At 43.4% G+C, this 24,807-nt stretch overlaps 1 protein-coding gene across 1 annotated transcript in view; it reads left to right on the top strand.

The window, feature by feature from the left end:
- The window catches only part of col27a1b (collagen, type XXVII, alpha 1b), a 592,171-nt gene that overhangs the window by 227,834 nt on the left and 339,530 nt on the right, over nt 1-24,807 (top strand). Inside the window, exons 11-12 of the mRNA XM_068012172.1 lie at nt 518-571; nt 6,776-6,820. Coding sequence (XP_067868273.1) covers nt 518-571; nt 6,776-6,820 — 99 coding nt within the window. The remainder of the gene's footprint in view (nt 1-517; nt 572-6,775; nt 6,821-24,807) is intronic.

Raw genomic sequence — 24,807 nt, 5'->3', positions numbered from 1 at the left:
ATGGAAAATAACTGTCTAAATTTTAATATATATATTATTAGAAGGTTCAGAATATGGAAGAATGTGATATTATAATTGTGTTGCTAGAGAACGAGCAATAGCCTACAGGACATTTTGGCTTGTCTCACATGTCACTGTCATTTGTGGTGACATTCTGTGCTCCATTGTTGAATGAATCTCTTTATTTGACCTGAATTGGACATGTCAAGGATAAGATGTCATGTCTATGACTTTAATCAAGTTGTTGCTCCCTTTACGATGGAATGCAAGGTAGGCTTTTCATGTTACTTTTGTTTCTAGCAACAGTGTGCGTCCGACACAGCTCGATCCCTGGTGTGAGGGTATGTGCCCTTGGACTACATCGTGGAAGCCATCACCATGCAGTCCATGGGCATATACACTTGCCTCAAGGCTTTGTTCATCACTTGCACCGATGCTTCGATGGAGCCAGATAACGCACTGACATCCCTGAAGTTCTACAAGATCTACTGATGGCACTTCTCTCCTCTTTCTACAGGGCTTCATAGGCCCAGCAGGCTTAATGGGGCTTCCAGGGGCAGACGGAAAGCAGGTAAGTCTTTATTTCTTTACGTACACTATATATGTATGTAACACTCACCCTCTGAATCAAAAATTGGCAGGAAACAGCGTTAATGTTGAAAAACCTTTTTCTTCGTCCTTCCTGAAGTGAAACTGGCTTGTAATATTTTCCTTGTTGCATTATTATTGCATTTACCAATCTTAACAGCACTCCAACTTCCAGCTCTCTTCCCTTCTAATTTGGAATTTCACCTTGGTATCTGCTCTGTCAGCTTTTTATTCTATTCATTCGGGGGATGTGGGCGTCGCTGGCCAGGCCAGCATTTATTGCCCATCCCGAATTGCCCTTGAGAAGGTGGTGGTGAGCTGCCTTCTTGAACCGCTGCAGTCCTTGGGATGTAGGCACACCCACAGTGCTGTTAGTGTAAGTGGTAAATATTACGCCAAGCAGGAGTAGCAAGCCAGAGATGAGCTTCCGACCACACATCTGCGCCATCACCAAGACCGCCTTTTTCCATCTGATTTGATTTGATTTAGAGATACAGCACTGAAACAGGCCCTTCGGCCCACCGAGTCTGTGCCAACCATTAACCACCCATTTATACTAATCCTACACTTAATCCCATATTCCTACCACATCCTCACCTGTCCCTATATTCCCCTTCCACCTACCTATACTAGGGGCAATTTATAATGGCCAATTTACCTATCAACCAGCAAGTCTTTTGGCTGTGGGAGGAAACCGGAGCACCCGGAGGAAACCCACGCAGACACAGGGAGAACTTGCAAACTCCGCACAGGCAGTACCCAGAATTGAACCCGGGTCGCTGGAGCTGTGAGGCTGCGGTGCTAACCACTGCGCCACTGTGCCGCCCTAACATCTCCGTAACATCGCCCATTTCTGCCCCTGCCTCAGCTCATCTGCTGCTGAAACCCTCATTCATGTCTTTGTTACCTCCAGACGACTATTCCAACACACCTCTGTCTGGTTTCCCCTGTTCTACCCTCCGTAAATGTGAGGACATCCAAAATTCTGCTGCCCGTGTCCTAACACGCACCAAGTCCCGTTCCCCGATCACCCCTGTGCTCGCTGACCTACATTGGCTCCCAGTTAAGCAGTGCCTCAATTTTAAAATTTTCATCCTTGTTTACAAATCCCTCCACAGCCTCGCCTCTCCCTATCTCTGATCTCCTCCAGCCCCACGACCCTTTGAGATATCTGCGCTCATCTAATTCTGGCCTCTCGAGCATCCCCAATTTTAATCACCCCACCACTGGTGGCTGTGCCTTTAGATGCCTGTGCACTAAGTTCTGGAATTCCCTCTCTGAACCTCTCCACCTCACTTTTCTCCTTTAAGACACTCCGTAAAACCTGCCTCTTTGACCAAGCTTTTGGTCATCTGATCTAATATCTCCTTGCGTGTCTCGATACCATACTTTGCCTTACAATGCCCCTGTGAAACGCCTTGTGACGTTTCATTATGTTAAAGGTGCTATATAAATATAAGTTGTTGTTGAGTGAGACTAGAGAATAGGAAGGCATAGAATGCAAAAAGCTCAATCGAGACATCAAGCTCACTCCTTTAATAAAACAGGTACAATTTCCACTGTCACCTGCTGCCCCTGGCTTCACATTCATTTTCTCTTCGTTTTTTACAAACTTGCCTTTTTGGTGGTGGCACCCACCATCTGTGTAAGGACAGACATGTTGTACAAACACCTACTATTGCTGCTCTCCTGGTCTTTAAGTTGGAGTGCTTGGTCATAGTTCCATTAATGAAGCACTTTGTGAGCATAATCCTTTTTCCCTCACCACCACGTCAGTCTCGTATTCAATTATCCTGGGGTTCACTACTCTTTTTAAAGTCAGTTTATTTTCCAAGCTGCTCTGGCAGTGTTATTGCAATATACTTTCTAATAGGAGTAAAGAGACCCAACTCCAGCCCAGCACAATGCTAAATAAGTGATCGTGAGCTCTCATGATTCAGTTGCATAAATTAAGACCTGCAGGGAGTGAACATGGCGGGTGAGTGGCTGTAACTATTAACACTGCAAACTGCACCGTGATGCTTTTACAATGACCAGATCGGGAGTATGTTAATCATATTCACGCAAAATGAAAATACAGCTAGAATTGAACCCGCCCAGCTGGAGAAACCTGCAATAAAACCAGAAAGTGCTGGAAACACTCAACACGTCTGGCGGCATCTGTGGAGAGAGAAGCAGAGTTAATGTTTCAGGTCAGTGACCCACACATCAGTGTTTCCAGCACTTTCTGTTTTTATTTATTTCCAGCGTCTGCAGTATTTTGCTTTTATTTTAGTGAAACCTGAAAGTGGAACATACCTGCGTCTTGGCGTATTGATTTTATGACAATAACTGTAGTTTGTTAATGTTTGCAATATTATGGGGAGGATTTTCCCAGGTGGGCTTCGGGACCCTGTTGTCAGGCTCAAATGGGGATCAGAAGCCCGCACTTGCGGGTAATAGTCACCCATCCGTGATTTTCCCCAAATTTGGCCAATTAGCGGCCAGAGGGCAGGCTCGCTATCCAATTAAGGAAGGTGGGTGGGCTCTCGAAACTGGAGGGCCAATAGGAGGCCCTCCAGCCTGGAAACAGTGCTGGATGCCTTTACAGGTAAGTGAGGCAGAAGTTGTCCCGAGATGCAGGCGCCTTCTCTCCAATTTTTTAAAATTTAAAATAAATAAAAAAATGCCCTCAGCAGCCAGGTCACCGTTGGGAAGGGAGAACCCTTCAACAGGGCCGGCTGTGGCAGCAGCTGAAGTCAGGCAGGCAGGGAGGGCCTTCAAGCCCACCTGGTGCATTGGTCCCCTCCCCCCCACCCCCAACCCCCCTCCTGGTCTACCTCCAGGAGGCCGCCTCCAGGCAGCTACACTAATCCCTGACACCTCTGGGAACCTGGAGGCTGACTGTAAAATCCCAGTTGCCCTCTAACAATAAGCCTTAATAGGTTCTTAAGTGGTTCTAGGTAATAAGCCTTAATAGGTTCTAGCCTCCACTTGCAGGCAGGTAGTCCTGGTGTCCCACCCCACCCTCACTCATTTCACCTGCCTTCATTCACGTCCCCATCGGGGGCTAAACATTCTCCCCTATATTTTTACTGATAAGGTCTTGAATACTGATCTATAAAGACAGAGGGAATACTAATAAAATACATTAAACCAGTAAATATAGAAACGGTGCCTTTTATTTCCGACATGTTGCTCTCATCTTCCTTAAGCTATAAATGTTCCAGCACAGTCACATTTATGAGGAAGTATAAACTAAACAGAATTATTTACTCAGCTTGCAATTAAAAGTAAAAAAAAATTCCCCTTCATTGTCTCTTACTTTGTCGGTGCTTTAAAGTAGAAAATATACATCACGTTAATATATTAATCTCTCTTCAGGAGGCAAAATGTATATAAAAGTCAGCACATTGTTCATATAGGTAAGCAATTTGATTCCTACCTCCTGGAGAACAAACTGATTTGAGGCCCTTTAATAAAACTTTAAGGGATGGAGGTGGGATGATCACATTCACTTCAGGTCATCATGACTCAAACTAAATGTAATCTTGTATATTCTCAGCTCATATAAGTGAAGCTTTTATACACACCATATGCAATGTTCTTCTTCAGTGTATCTTACATAGTAATAAAAGTCATTAAGACTTAATATACTGGACTCCACACATCACAACATGGTAATCATTGCTATGTAAGGCCGAAATTCTTTTTCTCCAGGAAGGTATTGGCGGGTGAGTCGCAGTGTGAATTGCAAGCTCACCCCTTGCTCCACAGATGAGGCCTAGTGTATTAACTCCCAGGCCTCATTTAAATCCCGTTCCAGGCAGGAAGTTAGCAGGAAATGGCAGAAAGTTGTGAGGCATAAAGGCCACCAATCGCCTGCCGGCGTCCTCCCACAGGGGTCTCACAATCGGGAAGGGGCACGGGTCCGTGTCAAGTGAGGCCTAGGCTTTCCTAGTGGGGCCCGGTGGAGCACTCCAAGAAAGCTTTGAAAGCAACGTTTTGACACCCTACCTGTTTTGAGTCTGTTCTGGACCTGGATTATCTTCCCTGCTGGCTTCACCTGGCGGGAAAGCCACTGCGGCCTCCTGCTCAGGTTGCGGCTAAGTCCCAAATAGCATCCGACACGCATACACGGAAAAGGAATCTGTCAGCTTTGGCGGGGCATACTTGCTGCCCTGATCAGATGTCCAGAAGTCTGCCACCTGCCATATTGAGTAAGGACAAAGAGACATCCTTTACCATTAGGCACTTTGCATATACAAATGTGAGGCCTAACGCCTGCTTGCAGTCCCCACTGCACCTACAGAATGGCTGCAACAAAAAAGTTAAATTACTGGCCTCTGAATGTGGTGTTGTTCCTCCTGGCCCCATATTTAACCACCTTCCACAATGCCACGGCACCCAGTCACTAGAACCCCCTCCCCACAAACTCGCTCTTCCGGCCTGTACCCAACCTCCAATTTCCCAACCACAAGATCTACAGCCCCAGTGAGTCCAGGCTCCCTGAACCCATAATCTGCTGTCTCAACTGCTTAAACTCTGTGCCAACCTGGTTATCAATCACCAGCTCGACCCCCGAGTCCACAATTTGACCACATTCCCCTCCCCGCAACCCCAAGGGTAGCAATCCTTTCCCAAGGCTTTTATGTACCCATGGGGACACCCTGATCTTCGTCCACGCCTCCTCCTTGGACTCTTCCCACATCACCAAATTCATTCTAATGAAATCCAATATCCATGGTTTTGGGGACCTCTGCATTTGGGGGAAGAGTATGTATGCTGCACAGGGGGCTGAATTTCCACGCCCCTATCTTGTTTTAGCATTTACTTTGGTGATCTTGTCTTTTGATGCATAGAATCCTGATTGAACAATTGTCCAATTGGGAGGTCAAATATAATTTCTCTGCCTATCATCAGACGGCTCCATTATTACTCAGCACGGGGTGGAGTTCAAGAGGACCGAGATAGCCAACAGCAGATCCTTCCTTCCTTTCAAGGTGTGTTGCCTTCTTAGCGAGTAAGGCTTCATCCAGCAGCCGAGCTGAGAATTGATCATATTTGCCAACTCAGGCAAGCTAGTCATGTACCCATAACAGTGAAACTTACATCCTGCTGGTTGAAAGACATTTATGCAGTTAGGTCGCAGATCAACCACGATCTCATTGAATGGCGGAATAGGCTCGAGGCTAAATGGACTACTCCTGCTCCTATGTTCCTACAAGCGCTCAATCTCTAACATTACTAAAACGTGCAAACAGGCTCTGATTTACTTTACTTCAAAAGACTGCTTATAATTATAGAAATATGCATGTCAGTGAAATCATCTCGGTGGAGTTTGCAATTTAGTGTACCAAGGGTTTCAACTAGACAGGCACATTTTGGGTTGTTTCCAAGTTCTTGTCCCAATTCCTCTTGGAAACATAATTTGTCTTTATTCCTCTCAAGGCGTATACATCTGGGACTGTTATATATACATTCTAGGAGTTTGCTGCAGTGAAAGACTAAGGAATTCTTTTGGATGAGTGGAAGGTTCTGCAATATGATACTAATATTTTACTGATGTTATTTCTAGCACTGTATAATAATATTTCATCCAGTCCCCATGGTTTAAGACTATATATTACGCAGTGAAGCATAAGTTTGTTACTCAACTCATCATTTGCCATTATGGTGTCACTGATGGTGCTCATCAGTAAAGGAGCAAAAACTGTAATGTGAATGGGTTAATATGTGACTGGGTGCTTCCTAACTGTTCATTGCACAATACAGTAAATTTCTTAGACCAGGCAAGTTAATTCATTGAACTATTTATATTGGCGTCAATGCGGCATCTAGTGCAGATTATTATGACTGAATTGTTACAGTGAATTTGATTAATCTCATAATTTACAAGGCATTTGATTTAAGAAATTTTTAAAGAATGATTTACAGCTTTTGCTAAGGACAACAGAAGATATATAATATCTGTTGAAAGTTGATGCTCTTCATTGTTAGAGCATCTGATCATACAGCGCACTCTGTCTGTGATGCTATGCACTACCATCATGTCTTGCAGAGACAAGTGAAGGCTGCGTCTGTTTATAAACCATATGTAACCATGCAAATAAAAACCATTTACATTTTGAAGTTGCATATTCAGCTGAATAATGTTTTCCGTTTTGAAATGGTCTAATGTGTTTCTTTTCCCCCCTTTATTCTGCAGGGCATGCCAGGAGAACCAGGGAAGAGGGGCAAGATGGGTAGGCCGGTAAAGATTTTCTCCATTTTTCTCAGCTGTTCTATCTGAAGTGCAAGACAGTGGAAGACAGCAACACAAATTTAAAACAAAACTTACAAAAGAGATTGAGAGATGAAAGAGGAATGGGAAAATGCAATGAGGAATAAACAGCTGCTCAATATATATAATTTATATGACTGTCTTGCAGCTTTAAAATTGGTGTTTTTTTATTTATAAATATAAGCACTGAAACAGGCCCTTCGGCCCGTCGAGTCTGTGCCGACCAGCAACCACCCATTTATACTAACCCTACAGTAATCCCATATTCCCTACCACCACTAGGGGCAATTTACAATGGCCAATTCACCTATCACCTTTTTTTTTAGAGTTACAGCACTGAAACAGGCCCTTCGGCCCACCGAGTCTGTGCCGACCATCAACCACCCATTTATACTAATCCTACACTAATTCCATATTTTTACTACATCCCCACCTGTCCCTATATTTCCCTACCTATACTAGGGGCAATTTATAATGGCCAATTTACCTATCAACCTGCAAGTCTTTGGCATGTGGGAGGAAACCCACAGGGTCACTTGCAAACTCCACACAGGCAGTACCCAGAATTGAACCCAGGTCCCTGGAGCTGTGAGGCGGCGGTGCTAACCACTGCGCCACTGTGCCATCCTGTGCCACCCTGTTATATTGAAGGCAAAATATTGAGATAGCTGCATTAATTTCTTCCACACTTTACAAGTTGCCTATTATTATTTATCCACATTGTAATTCTTAGACAAGTTCCTGAGCCTCAAAAGATGATGTAGTTACAGTACCAAGTTAATTACAATCTATCCATGTGCTGACATTGAGTGTGAGGCTGAATGACTCACTATTTTAACATTCACAAACCAGTGGCTCATATCCTTTATAAACAAAACTACAGGGGCTGGAGATAGGCTGATATAAAACATTAGTGTATATATAAAATATTTTACAGAGCAGTCTTTGTATGAGTAAGAGTCCCAATAAGAAACTGAAAGATTTTTATGAGTTCCAACAGTAAAGCTGTGCAAAGACACACTTGCATTTGCAAATAAATGTTTTTCTTGGATGGGGACTACGGTAGAATGGGAATTCAACATTTGGAATGCAATGAATGGATCAGGACTTTTGCAGAATAGGAATGAAATGTTATACATCTGTGCTAGGAGCTATAGTGCAAGGGAATGGAAATGAAAGATTGGAAGACTTTGTGCTTTGTTCAAGGGTTTGCATAAATTCAAACGTTATACAAAAATACAACAATCTTTAATGATACTAATTGTCACTGAACATCTCCTGTTTGTGAACTGTAAGGGGTGGCATCCTTTTTCCCACAGATACAAATACAATCTGCTCCAACGTGTTTCCGATCCAGTATGAGCTGCTACTAATTCAGGACAGATTTTATCGTCACGGATTAAATATTGTTATGTGATTGTCAATAATTGCACCGTGTGCAAAAATATAAGACGGACTATGGACAAAAAAAAAGATCACAAGACATTGCGTTCCAAAGGAGTTACATTAAATGTGTAACTTAGGCAGAAAGAGTAAAGTCATCTTGAGCAAAATGGAGCAATAACAAATTGGAAAGCATTTCCGTTGGAAAAGAAAATCAGGCACAGTGTAAAATGGGCTGCTGATCGTCAGGCGTGAATCAACTTTTTAAACTAATTGCTGGTTTCTGCAGCAACAGGGCAGACCTGTGGCTTCATTTGACTGCTGGTCAGTTGATTAATGCTGGCTTTGTGTGACCATGTGACCAGCATGAATTTAAAAAAAAAGGTTCACTATAGGTTCAGTACAATAAGTGCAAGATACAAACTTGATAATGATAAAGTATAATAATGGATCATTATAGATGTAGTTTTCGCATAGACGCCGCACAATAGCCTTTTTAAAAAATTAATTCGTGAGATGTGGGCATCTCTGGAAAGGCCAGCATTGGTTACACATCCCTAATTGCTCTTGAGAAGGTGGTGTTAAGCCGCCTTCATGAACAACTGTTGTCTGTGTTGTGTAGGTAGACCCACAGTGCTACTGTAGAGAGAATTCCAGGATTTGACCCAGTGACAGTGAAGGAACACTGATATATTTCCAAGTCAGGATGGTGTGTAATATGGAGGGGGAACTTGCAGGTGGTGGTGTTCCCATGCATCTGGTGCCCTTGTCCTTCTAGGTGGTAGACATTGTGGGTTTAGGAGGTGCTGTCAAGGGAGCCTTGGCGAATTGCTGCAGTGCATCTTGTAGATGGTACACACTACATCATCAGTGTAAGTCAGGTAATGATGTGTGCAACTGTTTAGGCCTAGGAATTTGATTCATTTATCAGTGCTAAACAGTCTCCTAAGCATCCAATGTGGCAGTGGAAAATTCGTGCTGATTATGAGCAAGAAGTGCACCACCTGGCATATTGGTATAGGGAAAAAAATTGGCATCCAGGGCCATGCCTGAACCATGACCTTTTACACATGCCCTACGTCACCACACCCAACCCCCAGACCCACTTACCTGAGAGTCACTGCGGCCAATCAGCGATCCAATCTCTCATTCCTCTTTGATAGTGGGGCTCTGATTCGTTCGCCAGCTCCAATGTTGGGCAACCCTCAGGACTCTCCACACAGTTGCAAGGAATGTAACCCTGAACCCCCCCACTCCTAAACTCCTGGGCCTTAAACTTTAACTTTTTTCTAAATTCAAAATTCACGTGATTTTAGTACAAATATATATTTCCCTGAAATTGTGAGTGCAGGTATATAAACCAGTAAAAAACGGGCCAATAACACCTTGTGTTTTTATAGAGTACAAGGATAAAGAAATTACGATTAATTTATACAAAAGGATTCGTTCGCCAACTGTGTAATGCTAAGCAAACAAACCATGTCAATCTGTGTTTGTGTTTCAGCTCAGACATTGACATTGTTCGTGGTTTGCTTTAACAGTTGTATACCCTCATCTACAAAGCTCTGGGGTATCTGCCTTTTCCTTTGACATATCCCTTTGATAAACTTCCCAACCAGACAGACCCCATGGAGGTTCTCCTTGTGGGACAGGTCATTCCCTCTCTCCACTTGGCAGACATTTGTGAATTTCCCTCCTGGGGTGAATACTGTTTAGAGGTTGCAGACAAGTCCTTTCCTGTTAATCCTCTCTCCTGCCCCTTGTGTCACTGATAGAAATGGTTATTATCACTGCATTAGCTGGAAGAAGACAACAGCTTGGCTAAGGAGGAAAAAGGAAACAATATATAAATTATTACATATAAGCACATGCTACTTGAACTGGGGAAAGACAGCTGCAGATGCCATTTTGGAAGAAGTTTACATTTGCAGGTGATGTCCAACTGTGCACCATTGTATAAAGGGCTTCCTGCATATCTGTTGGAAACTACGAACACTTTTATGATGTGATTTTTAAACTACCGTTTATAGACTGTTTTTCAAACTACTTTTACTGTACTCAGACCTTATATGGAAGGAGAAAGCTTAATTTAATCTTACCAGATATTGTCCACTCGAGGGCAGAGATTTTGGCCTCTGGTAAAATTTTGCAGATCTTGCAATCTTGTCTTGCAGCCAAGTTGTGAGTTTTCTTTGGTAGCGTCTGCCTTGACCATCTTTGACAGTTGTGTATCCAAATCTGAGCTTTTTGTCAGTCAGTCTTCAGGTTGTTAATTTCTTTTCAATATGCCCGTTGTGTTTGAAGTTTTGCAAATCTATTTTCTTTGGTGTTGAAATTTGCAAAACTACTTACAAAATAAACAATTCTGTTGCAGAGAACCTTGCCCTACTTTCTCTGTTTCTGGATTCCCATTTTATACCTTTGCCACCGTGGGATATAAATTCATATTAAATTGCATTCCTTGGCACATAATAATACATGTAAAGTGACTCATTGAGATAATCCATCTGAACTGAAATTCTGTTTGCCTGTGCCCTTGATGCACTAATACTGGCTGCTGGCTTCATTACAGCCACCAAGATGGACATCGTTTTCTTCATGGTGAACTGTAGTCATACCTAGCACAAAGGAAGATGGTTGTGCGTTTGGAGGCCAATCATCTCAGCCCCAGGACATTGCTGCAGGAGTTCCTCAGGGTAGTACAAAGAACAAAGAACAGTACAGCACAGGAACAGGCCATTCAGCCCTCCAAGCCTGCGCCGATCTTGATGCCCGCCTAAACTAACACCTTCTGCACTTCCGGGGCCCATATCCCTCTATTCCCTTCCTATTCATGTATTTGTCAAGATGTCTCTTAAACGTCACTATCGTATCTGCTTCCACCACCTCCCCTGGCAGCAAGTTCCGGGCACTCACCACCCTCTGTGTAAAGAACTTGCCTCGCACATCCCCTCTAAACTTTGCCCCTCTCACCTTAAACCTATGTCCCCTAGTAACTGACTCTTCCACCCTGGGAAAAAGCTTCTGATTATCCACTCTGTCCATGCCGCTCATAACTTTGTAAACCTCTATCATGTCGCCCCTCCACCTCCGTCTTTCCAGTGAAAACAATCCGAGTTTTTCCAACATCTCCTCATAGCTAATGCCCTCCAGACCAGGCAACATCCTGGTAAACCTCCTCTGTACCCTCTCCAAAGCCTCCACGTCCTTCTGGTAGTGTGGCAACCAGAATTGCATGGAATATTCCAAGTGTGGCCTAACTAAGGTTCTGTACAGCTGCAACATGACTTGCCAATTTTTATACTCTATGCCCCGACCGATGAAGGCAAGCATGCCGTATGCCTTCTTGACTACCTTATCCACCTGCGTTGCCACTTTCAGTGACCTGTGGACCTGTACGCCCAGATCTCTCTGCCTGTCAATACTCCAAAGGGTTCTGCCATTTACTGTATACCTTCCACCTGCATTAGACCTTCCAAAATGCATTACCTCACATTTGTCCAGATTAAACTCCATCTGCCATTTCTCCGCCCAACTCTCCAGCCGATCTATATCCTGCTGTATCCTCTGACAATCCTCAACACTATCCTCAACTCCACCAACCTTTGTGTCGTCCGCAAACTTACTAATCCCACCAGCTACATTTTCCTCCAAATCATTTATATATACTACAAACAGCAAAGGTCCCAGCACTGATCCCTGCGGAACACCACTAGTCACATCCCTCCATTCAGAAAAACACCCATCCACTGATACCCTCTGTCTTCTATGACAGAGCCAGTTCTGTATCCATCTTGCCAGCTCACCTCTGATCCCGTGTGACTTCACCTTTTGTACCAGTCTGCCATGCAGGACCTTGTCAAAGGCTTTACTAAAGTCCATATAGATAACATCCACTGCTCTTCCTTCATCAATCATCTTCATCACTTCCTCAAAAAACTCAAATCAAATTAGTAAGACACTACCTCCCCTTCACAAAACCATGCTGCCTCTCGCTAATAAGTTCGTTTGTTTCCAAATGGGAGTAAATCCTGTCCCGAATAATCCTCTCTAATAGTTTCCCTACCATTGACGTAAGGCTCACCGGCCTATAATTTCCTGGATTATCCTTGCTACCCTTCTTAAACAAAGGAACAACATTGGCTATTCTCCAGTCCTCTGGGACCTCACCTATAGCCAATGAGGATGCAAAGATTTCTGTCAAGGCCCCAGCAATTTCCTCCCTTGCCTCCCTCAGTATTCTAGGGTAGATCCCATCAGGCCCTGGGGACTTATCTACCTTAATGCTTTGCAAGACACCCAACACCACCTCCTTTTTGATGATGAGATGACTGAGACTATGCACTCCCTTCCCTAGGCTCATCATCCACCAAGTCCTTCTGTTTGGTGAATACTGATGCAAAGTACTCATTTAGCACCTCGCCCATTTCCTCTGGCTCCACACATAGATTCCCATCTCTGTTCTTGAGTGGGCCAACCCTTTCCCTGGTTACCCTCTTGCTCTTTATATACCTATAAAAAGCCTTGGGATTTTCCTTAATCCTGTTTACCAATGACTTTTCATGACCCCTTTTAGCCCTCCTGATGGTGTCCTCGGCCCAACCATCTTCAGCTGCTTCATCAATGACCTTCCTTCAATCATAAGGTAAAAAGTGGGATTGATGATTGCACAGTGTTCAGTACCATTCACAACTCCCCAGATACTGAAGCAGTCGGTCCCGGTATGCAGCAAGACCTGGACAACATACAGGCTTGGGCTGATAAGTGGCAAGTAACATTTGTGCTACACAAGTGCCAGGTAATGACCATCTCCAACAAGAGAGAATCTAATCGTCTCCCCTTGACATTCAATGGCATTACCGTCGCTGAAACCCCCACTATCAACATCTTGGGGGTTACCATTGACCAGAAACTGATCTGGTCCAGCCATATAAATACTGTGGCTACAGGAGCAGGCCAGAGGCTGGGAATTTTGCTGCAAGTAACTCACCTCCTTACTCCCCAGAGCCTGTCCACCATCTACAAGGCACAAGTCTGGAGTGTGATGGAATACTCTCCACTTGCCTGGATGAGTGCAACTCCAATAACACTCAAGAAGCTCAGCACCATCGAGGATGAAGCAGCCCTCTTGAGGAGCACCTTATCCACCATCTTGAACATTCACTCCCTCCACTACCTGCGTGCAGTGGTAGCAGTGTGTACCATCTACAAGATACACTAGCAACTTGGCAAGGCTCCTTTAAAAGCACCTTTCAAATCTGTGATCTTTATCGCTTAGAAGGAGTAGGAAAGCAGATGCATGGGAACGTCACCATCTGCAAGTTCCCCTCCAAGTCACGCACCATCCTAACTTGGAAATATACTGCTGTTCCTTCACTGTCGCTGGGTCAAAATCCTGGAGCTCCCTCCTTAACAACAGTGTGGGTGTACCTACCCCACATGGACTGTATTCAAGAAGGCAGCCCACCACCACCTTCTCAAGGACACTTAGGGGTGGGCAATATCAGTGACGCCCTAATCCCATGAATGAATAAAAAAAAAAGCATGTGTCTGTCTGAGAAGGATCTGTCCATACCTTCCAAAATGAACCATGATGCTATACAACTGACCAATCACGTTATCTGATAACCTACCCATGCCTGTGATGCCATGTGAAACAGGGTTGGATTTTAAAAGGGCCACGGGGTCAGGATCCGGTGCGGGTGCCATTGGAAAATTGCAGTCCCTCCGGGACAGTTTAGAATTTTTAAAGTATTGGCGGGGGGTGGAGGCAGGGAAAGTGGAACACAAACACTGCCAATTAATGACCATTAAGCTCCTTTAGGAACTTGTTAAGGGGCCGGAGCGTTTGAGAAGGCAATTTTCAAATCAGGTGTTAGCGATCCCAACCAGTCTGGTGCACATTAGTGCACTGCTGTAGGGGTCACTGCAGGTCAAAAGCAAGTTTGTTTCTGGGTGAGGTGAGATTAAATTTGCGGGGCCTGCTGGCGCCGGGTCAAATGCCGAACCTCCACTTGGTGTTCTTGGCCACTTTCTGCCGTCTTTATTTGCCCTGGCCCTTGCACGAGCTGCCTGTCCTCCTCAGCAAGGCAGCTTCACCCCCCAACATGACTGCCGCTGGCTCCAGGCATACAGCTCCCACCTCCTGGAAGCACTCAGCTCCACTAATTGGGTGCCGAGCTCACCTCCCTGTCCAATTAGCATTCAAAGATCGCGTCGCTAGAATGACGCAGCCCAAGTGTGGGCTCAGGACCCTGAATTCATCTGGTGTCAGGTTCCTGACCCACGCTTTGAAAATCCAGCTCATAGTGTCCGGATCTATCATTAGAAAAATAGATCATTAGCAATGTTGACATGTTTCATTATCTTAGCTGTGCCTAGAAAGTGGCAATATTAGCATCTGACTTCTTACCACATTCTTTTGGCATTACTTTGCTATTTTAACAGGTATTAACTCATCTAAAATAAACTGATTAATCCCCTTGTTAAAATTGCAAACAAACTCATCTGAATAAGTGTTAGCTACACTGTTAATTTTGTCATGAAAGTAGTGTGTTACACTATCGATAGCTGCCTTTCCCCTCTCCATACACAAACCTGAACCATGTGATGTTCAAGAATGCACAGTAGAATACGTCAAACCACACTTGCAACCCACAACTGGCTTGTCCAATTTATCATTGACATTAGTTCGTAGTTCTATAAGTTACTGTGATACTTTTCTCTTGCTGGATCCAAGCATCCTGAATATTTTCTGCAAGGAGAAAATGCTTAGCAGAGTCAATAGTTGAGTTATTTACTTTACATTTTGATACACCTTCCAAATATTCTAAACTGAAGAACTGTGCCACTCTCTTCTACCCCCTCAGAGTGTTCCTTCAGTTACTACTGTCTGATTGTTGCCATGACTTGGTGGTTAAATGCAATCTTATCCTTGATGATTTTCATCCAATTGCCACATTCTTTTATTCATAAGGATTGTATATTTAACCAGTATATCACCTTCTCCAAACCAAACTCTCGGTGTGTGCCTTTGGTGAACTGAACCCTGTTCCAAATATTATGCAATTGCAGGCCAGTGCCTTCCCCACAAGCACATCTGCTTCATGGACCAGAATTTGGCTTTCTTGCTTTTTTGAGTCACCGATGCCAATCTCCGATCAGCTCCGGTCACCATGTTGTCACGTGGTGACTTATAGGAGTAAATGCTTCACCACCTTCCAGTTTAGCTGCTAATTTTGCCCTCCATTTTGGCCCACGTTTTTAAGGTACAATTTCTCAGGCGTCTGCAGCCTCCAGTGGTCTGTTGAAGGGGCCATTCTTGATTGTTCCTCTGGCCAGGCAAGGAGTGTCAAGGTCAGTTGTGGGGGTCCAGCATCTACCCCACTAACTAAACACAACTACAACCTGAATGTAGGACTCATACAATGTATGCTTAGTGCTGCTTTAATGCCTAAGCCATCAGTAAGATTATGATTAGCTGTTTAACTGTTATTGTAGCTGTACAGTGTATGAGTGCCTTAACATTCTGCTGACATAAAGTTAAGATGCTGTGGATTACAATATTCAGTGTTATTCATTCTGGGTGATAAGTGTATCCATTTACTACAGCAGAACTGCAAAGTGCCTTTGCACTCCAGAAATAACTCATTCATCGCTAAAATCATTCCAAGTTCATTAAATTGGCATTTCAAAAAAAAATAATCTGATTGCTTTAAAGTGTGGGTAATTATATAGGCCAGAGGTTGTCAGATCCTGCTATTCTACTTGTATGAAACAGTTTTTCTCCGTAATCGTGAACAGTGAGTAGCAGCTTGCTATTTAATTATTGGGGGAATATAAAAAGAAAAAAAAAGACTTGCATTTCTGTAGCACCTTTTGCGACCCCAGGATGTCCCAAAGCATTTTACAGCTAATGACGTACTTTTAAAGTGTAGTCACTGTAGTAATTTAGGAAACGTGGCAGCCAATTTGCGCACAGCAAGATCCCACAAACAGCAACGTGATCATGACCAGATAATCTGTTTCTGTGATGTTGATTGAGGGATAAATATTGGCCAGGACACTGGGGAGAACTCCCCTGCTCTTCTTTGAAATAGGGTCATGGGATCTTTTACACCCACTGTTCTGGTCCAACGTTCATTTTTCTGTAGGGTGTAATACACAGTGGTCAAGAATAGGGCTTTACTGTGTCCTTCCTCTTCCTGATGCCAGTGATAATTTCTTCATTATTCCCCAATCTGGGACCAGGGATTAAATCTGGTACCTTCCTGTGTTGTGCGGCTCAGTACCGCATCATGTGGCCATCAGGAAAATCATCAGGTTAAAAATTAGAGACAACAGCTATTTGACTTAGTCACATCTTTAGTGCAAGTGTTTGCTGTTCTAAAATTTACTTACTGTCAGACAGAAGGGTTGACTTGGATGAAAGTTTTTGGGTGTTTTTTTGTGCAATAAAGGAGATACTAGTAAGAACAATACTTGCTTTTTGCTATATATATCCCTGCAGTGGGATATCAGGCAGGCAGTTTCGCCTCAAATAGAATATTGGCAAAAGTCCTCTTGTTTTATCTGCACAACGAGCATTTTCAAACAGTCCTTGGATTTGTTCTGAAATCTGGACCTCAGCCAGGGAGAATGCAATCCTATTTTTGGATGAAAATAGCAGAGGTGGAATTATGCCAGGATTTCCTTTTCTTTGCAGCCAGTGTTACTCTTCACTCCAAAAGGCATGTGCCACAGTGAAATAAATATGAAAGGAAAGAGGCAGAGAAAGAAAAGTGAAAAGGACTGAAATGGAAGAGAATAATATTAAAGTTGAGTATATTAATAGGGTGAAAGAAATAATAATATAGGGATCAAAAAACAGGAGTGACACGAGAATATTTAATTTTGAGACAAGAAAGTTAAGAGATGGGAATTGTGTGAATTGGAATAATTTGCGAGATCTCGAGTATTCTGATGTTTAGGTTTGCTTTAGGCACGAGTCAAACTAATTATCCAATCATAGTTTCCCAATGTAATTGAGTCAGAAAAATTACAATTACTCAAAATTGAAAATAAAAATTTAAAAGTTTTGATTACACAGCACAGCAGACAACACCTGAACAGAAAGAGAGGCCAATAGTGTTATATGATTCCTTTAAGAGTGATGGTCTGTTAAGATCTTAGTATGCTAATGAGCCAAGTGCCAGGATGCAGTCATGTGACTCGAGGCCAGAGTCACTCAGCAACTGTAACACCAAGAGGCAGGTTCTATAAAACGTTAGCTCTGTACTGTATATGGTAGCCTAACTGTAAATAAACATGTTTGAGATCTTCAACCAACTGGACTCCATGCATCTCATTTATGTTGCATCAGACAACATAAAAAGAACTCATTACATGGTAGTAGCTCCTCATTACATGGTGACAGCTGTGGTGAGCAAGCAGAATCTAAGATTGAAGACCACAGGTAAATCAGCTTTAAAAACTTCCTTGCTACAGCTAAAAGAGAGAAAGTTAAAAAGAAATACTGGCCCAAACAGTAAAAAAAAAAGAGAACTTACCTCCAAATGTAGAAGACAGAGCTCTGAACAACAGGCTGCAAATCAATCACTGTGATCAGGTGAGTCATTGTGCCATCGATAGAGGAATCCCAGTTTTTAAAAAAAAACAAGCTTGCAAGTGCTGAAGAAAACTGATTTTTTTTTTCAATAAATGCTCTGTGGTTTAAAAAAAAATGAGGAGACCCAATCCCTCCCCAAGGCTGATCGTGGTCGGCACCATTAAAGGAGGCATCTGATAGCAAAAAGTGCAGGAATCTTCCATTCATGCAGCTCACAGCTAAAGCTATACAAAGAAACCCATTAAACCACTCAAGCATGATGAGCTTTCATTTGCTCAACCAACAATTTAAAAAAACCACAAAACCACTCAAGCGTGAAGAATTGCCTATTGAACGGCTGTATAAATAAACTCTAGCAGAGAGAAAAATGCACTTGAAATGCTTATTGCACAGCTGTGTAAGCAGACAAGCAGAGTGCTGGAAGCATGATAAACAGAAGGCATTGTTCAACACTTCTGTCAATTAAAGCAGCCAGTCTAAAGAACAGAGAATTTTTTTTTTAAAGGAAAGACAGTACAGTCATAGAACATATTTTGAAGCAAAAGAACAGCAAGAAGATGGATGCGAATTTCCCAGCATGAGCTAAAAAACCATGGATATCCTATCCGAGTTCCAACTTTTCAAACAAAGAATGTAGTTATGCTTTACAGACCAAGTAATTGTAGAACCAGAGAAATCGGCTGTGAAAATACTGATAGCAGTTGGAAATGAGGATTACACAGAATCAATACCTCAGGCTTACCCTGAAGAGGACTGCAAAGATCTGGAAAGCGCTAGAAGATCAACTCTGTTTAAGAGTAAATTTTAGAATTCACTGCCTGGAATTGATGTCCTACAGGCAACAGCCACAGGAATCAACAGACCAACTCATCAATAGATGCCGTAGTAAGGGCAACTAATGCGATTTTTCAGAAACTGAGCTGTCGCACCAAATAATGGAGCTGGTGATTGTATCCACACCCATTGAAGCATTTTAGAACGACCTCTTGGGGAAAAAGAAAGGTCACAGCATTGATGCACTACTGGAAAATGGCAGGACGTATGAACCCATTGTAGCTGGACAACAGCACATTAGGTGCAGCCAACAGTATTGGAACAACAACCAGGTCAAAAAGAGCAAGCAAGCTGTGTGGTAAGTATGGTTAGTCCCACTCGCCGCCAAGTTGTCCTGCATTTCAAGACCTGTGCAAGGCATGCGGTGAAAAGGACACCGGGCCAGCCAATGCAAGAAATCTGGCTCTGAAGATGCAGCCAGAAGTCACAATAGGGCACAAGCAAACAGAAAACAGGCACAGAAACAGGGCAACAGCAGCAAGGAAAGCTCCAGAGACTAGTGTAAACGCAAGCCAAGATGCAAAGTCCAAAGCAAAACGGGCTTGAGACAAGACTCAGACCGGGGTAATTCTCAGCCAAAAGATGAGAAGGCATTTCACATTGTGAACTGGACACATCGGGCTGAATTTTTACAGCTTGTCGCCGATCTTATACCAGGCATTGGTGAGGCCACACCTGGAGTAGTGTGAGATAAGTTTTGGTCGTCATACAAAGGAAGTGCACGCTTGTCCTAGAGGGAGTGCAACAAAGGTTCACTAAACTGGTTCCTGGAATGAAGGGATTGTCCTATGATGAGAGATTGAGTAGACTAGGTCTATATTCCCTGGAGTTTAGAAGCATGAGAATAGATCTCATTGAAATATAAAATTCTTAAGGAACTTGACAGAGCAGATGCTGCGAAAATGTTTCCCCTGACTGGGGCATCTAGAACACGGGGTCACAGTCTCAGAATAAGGGGTCGGCCATTTAAGATTGAGATGAGGAGAAATTTCTTCACTCAGAGGGTTGTGAATCTTTGGAATTCTCGACCCCAGAGAGCTGTGGATGCTCAGTCATTGAGTATGTTCACGACAGAGGTCCATAGAATTTTGGGTACGAAGGGAATTAAGGGATATGGGGATAGTGCAGGAAGGTGGGGTTGAAAATCAGCCGTGATCTTGTTGAATGGTGGAGCAGGTTCAAAGCGCCAAATGGATGACTCCAGCTCCTGTTTCTTATGTTCTTGTATTCTATGATCCTACACTCCCAGTGAGGTACCAGACTACAGGGTGTGAAGGTGCGAGAATCAGGATTTATCTCTGGTTTATGCTCCCTTTGTGAGCTGCTTCTCAATTTCAGCTCAGGATCATGGAATCACCTAATGTTTCTTTCCTATCTTTCTCAATTCTGACTCTCCCACTGGACATTTACATCATTTCCCATTTAGCCCAATGTACTCACTTCCAATCATTTTCACTGCATGGAAAGAATAATGCAAGCAGACAATGTTTGGGAAATGTTGGACTCCTAATGACAATTCTAATTAAATAAAAGCACAAAAAATTTATATTTAGTAACAGTAACTGGAGTATTTGCCTTACTTGTTATGAATAAAATCGTAGCCTAACAGAGCAAAGATAGAGGGGAACTGAATGTTGGAAATCTAAAATTAAAAAAAGTAACTGCTGAAAGACAGCAAGTTTGTCAGCATTCAAGTAGAGAAAAGACAGACCAGTGTTTCACACTGGCATTTTTACAGAACCAATGAATCGTACAGCACAGAAGGAGGCCATTCAGCCCATCAAGTTTGTGCCAGCTCTTTTGAAGAGCAATTTAGTTAGTCTGACTGCCTGGCTCTCGCCTCATATCCCTGTAGTTTTTTTCTCCTTCAAGAACTTATCCAATTACTTTTTGACGTTTACTATAGAATCAGTATCAGTCACCCTATCAGACAGTGCATTCCAAATCCTCACCACTCGTTCCATAAAATATTTCTCCTCCTGTCGCTTCTGGTTCTTCATTCAAAATTTCTTGATAAGTGGGGGTTGGGCAGTATTTTGGCGGTGAACAAGTGATACCATGCAGGAGAGTGTGTCATTTGTAATAAATTTACCGCTAAAATTATTTAATTGCTGGAAAGAATACTGCACAGCCTACTTTCATCCTCTCTGTCAGGCAGCAATGAGACAGTAGCATGATGAAAATAGCACATGTGCGCTCGAACTGAACGGGAACCTCATTAGCCCATTCATATCAGGACCCTGTGACATCAATAGGACCCCGATCCAATTTTGTGGGGCCAACAGGACCACCACAGGGGAAACAAAGAAAGTGTTTACAAAGGGCTTTAAATTTTTTTGACAGGTCAAGAGGGGCATTAAAGACTCAAAAAAAGACTTGCATTTATGTAGCGCTTTTCATAACCTCAAGATATCATAGCACTTCTTAGTGAACAAAGTATTTTTGTTGTAATGTGGGAGACTCAACAGCTAATTTGTACACAGCAAACATCCACAAACAGCACTATGATAATGACCAGATAACCTCTTTTGATGATGTTGCTTGAGGAATAAATATCGACCAGGATGCCAGGCATAACATCCACACTGTTCTTCAAAATATTGCCATGGGATCTTTTACATCAACATGAGAGGGCAGACGGGGCCTTGGTTTAACGTCTTGTCTGAGAGGCAGCACCTCCGACAATGCAGCACTCCCTCAGTACTGCAGTGGAGTGTCGGCCTTGATTTTTGTGCTCCAGTCCTGGAGTGGGGCTTGAACCCACAACCTTCTGAGCCAGAGTGCTACCAGCTGAGCCATGGCTGGCTATCCACAGAGATTGACCCCCCTTCCCCAATGCTTAATCATCCAAAGCCCTCTCCCAGAATCGCCTGCCCACCCGGCTGAGCTCCATGGTGAAGCCACCAAATTTTCTGCCTCTTTTGATCATCAAAAATAGTCCGGGCCCCTCATCCCTTCCTTTTGAGCAGGCATCAGACTCGCTCCACCAGCCTCCTGTCCAATGGAAGTGGTCGCATGAAAATCAACCCAATAGGTGTAATTGAAAATTATTTTTGGTTTATTAAATGGCTGTTAGTGTAATAGAAATATAATTACACATTGAAGGATAAAGGGAAAGAATAGGAAAATTGAATCAGAAGCAGGTAGCCCAAATGTGGAGCCCGCACAAGCATAGGCCTGATGGACTAATGAGGCTGCTCCTGTGCTGAAACTTCTGTGATTCTGTATTTGGAGCTTCTTATTTTATTTTTTAAAATCCCATACAGTACACTGGGAATTTATTTATTGAATTTTTTTTATGGCTGAGGAAGGTTGATATAACGTGACAGTTCTCAGCAAATGTTTGCTATATCTGCTGAGACTTAATGGGCTGCGTTTTAGCTTTCAGACCCACTCACAGTGGAAGAAACTGGCAGTGTGTCAGGAAGCGGGATGTTTCAGCTGTGCGCTTGTCAACCCAGCCACTGCATTTGCATCTGGCTTCTGGGTTTCCCAACCAATTAGAGTGGGCGGGCATTATGGTGAGCTCTCAGCTCGACTATTGAAAGGGACAATGCGCGGATTGGATTTTGAGGATGGTGGAGGTTTTGTTGACACAACCAAAATATGCACAGCTGGAGGCTCAACCTGGTAAGGCAGCACCATGCTTCAGCGATGTGTCCCTGGAGATGATGCTGTGGGCTGTAAGAGCCTGCAGGGAGATTCTGTACGCTACAAACGGGAGGACAAAAGCAGCTACTGAAAACAAGCAGGCATAGTCGGAAGTGGCAGAGGAGGTCAGCAACAGGAGTATGGGGTCTCGCACCTGCACACAGCGCCGCAAGAAGTTTAATGATCTGGTCAGGGCAGGAAAGGTCAACAGCACGACATATTCAAGTACAAACCCCCTCACTCTGCCTTTCCCAGCCTTCTCCAGCACATCACTCCTCAAACTGACACATCTTGAAGGTGCAGCCATCCCTCTCTGTTGAGACACCTCACATCTCCATCTGACTGTCCACCACCGACATTCACCCTCATCTTATTGCACTGTCGCATCCGTCACTCACAGAGACTCTCCACAAATGTTGTCCTTCCATCCTCTCAAGAAATTCCCCCGCTCAGTCATCGGTTTCCCTCCTTGCAGCAAAGAGCACAGCACATGAGGGAGAGGCAGAGGACAGAGGTGGCCCTTCAGTCAGCTCCACCTTGACATCTGCAGAGGAAGAGGCACCGGAGATGAACTCGGTCTTGGCAAGCATCTTCAGGCATACGTTCAGATCGCACTTCTTGTCTTGCACTGGGCAGTGACTTTCCAGTGACTTTCCAGTGATTTCCCCAATTCTATGGTCCATCATGAAAAATCCACTCCCTGTCAAAGCTGTATTGATTGTAACTGGACAGAGAATCTTGTCCAACACTGTACAATTTTTAAACTGGTGGCAGATGCTATAGTGCTGTGGTTCAGAGATAGAAAAATCTTGATACATGTTTTAATAACTAAGTGCAGCCTCAAAGTGGTGGGTGTATATGAGATTGGTGTAACTGTCAAATTCGTTCCTTGTGCTAATACTGGAATTCACATCCTGGCCTTGCCTCTAAACTTCACACTGGCAAAATGCTTACTTGTCTTTCAGTTGGTTCAGTCTAGGCTTTGATCAGACAAGTGTATAACTCTGTTCCTCAACTGATTAACATATGTAAAGATTTTATCACATTTCCTACAAATTTATGGTCACATTAGTCAAGTAAATTATACTGGAACATTGGAGGTAGTTTTCCACATTGGGTGTAATTTTCCAAGTATGTTTTGGCAGCTGGGCACCTTTCCCATTGCCAGCACATATTGGATGATTTTGTGTGTGCAACATGGGGTTTAATTGATGGAAAATTTTTGGGCATTGCTATTTTTTGATAGGTGCTGGCAGCAGGCAAGATAACTCTATTGAAGTATATGCTCAGAAAATACCCCATCATTTCCGTGTCAGGCAGTGGTGGGTGATGCTCCATAAAAGGCTTTCAAGTTGTCTGTTGTTTCCCACTGCTACATAGAATTCTGTTACCTAGACGATCTAAGCCAACATCAGGTGTCACAAATAATATAAGGTAAATTCAGCGTTCCTGCACTCCGAGTGGCCCTGACTCTGGCCTCCCCTACTTTCGTCGTATCTTTGGCAGTCATGCCTTCAGCTGCCTCGGCCCCAAACTCTGGAATTCCCTACCTAAACCTCTCCACCTCCCTCTCTGCCTTTAATACCCTCCTTAATATCCGCCGCTTCCACCAAGCTTTTGTTCACCCCTCCGAGTATCTACGTCGCAAGTCGATGGAAATGAAAATTGGGTGAGATGCATAACTGGCAGCTATATTGATATCCGTCATTTTAAGCCCTCATCCAAAGTCAGAATTATCCCAATGAGTCTAATAAAATGCAATGGGGGTGAAATTGGTTTACGGCAGCAGGACAAAATGGGTTCATAGTGAATCAGCAGTGTACTTTTTCACTGCCTCAGAAAAAATTGCCAAAATGTTCATTTCAAACTAAGTAAAAGTGACAATGAGGCTAGGAAATAAACCTCAAAAAAGAATTTGAACTATCGTCCTATGAACGTCAGTGGGAAGAAGATCTGGAGCAGGGATTCACCATGTTTCGTCCTGCTGGTGGTAGACGGGTTTCACCCTGAGTGAGCCTTCAATAAGGGGCATGTATTTTATTGACCAAACCTGCTTATTAGCCAAAAACAAAAGTGTATACAGCCTTTCAATCTGTCTCACTAAAATCGCCTCATCCTTCCAAAGTATAACAGTTGTCAGATCCATCTACATAACTGTGTGTTGTCCCAGTCACCTAATTACTGAAAGGATATTACTCCCTTTGATAGGGTACATAGAAATGTAACTAAAATTATTCTTTTACTGGGAGACGAGTATCCGTGAGCATTTACCCTAACAGAACCATTATTCTGCTGCAGGAAAGGAGCTGGGTTTAGTAGGACAAACGCAAGGACCAACTCCTGGATACTAGTCTCCCAAGAATGACCAAAAGGAGTGCTAGGATAAAAGGGGGAGGCAGTAGCATAGTGGTAATGTCACTAGACTTGTAATCCAGAGCCCAGGCTAATGCTCTAGGGACATGGGTTCAAATCCCACCACTGC

Source organism: Heterodontus francisci, chromosome 32 (assembly GCF_036365525.1).
Source record: "Heterodontus francisci isolate sHetFra1 chromosome 32, sHetFra1.hap1, whole genome shotgun sequence".
In the NCBI taxonomy this organism is placed as follows: domain Eukaryota; kingdom Metazoa; phylum Chordata; class Chondrichthyes; order Heterodontiformes; family Heterodontidae; genus Heterodontus; species Heterodontus francisci.
The sequence above is the reverse complement of the archived record's forward strand: the minus strand, read 5'-3'. Positions and strand labels throughout refer to the sequence as shown.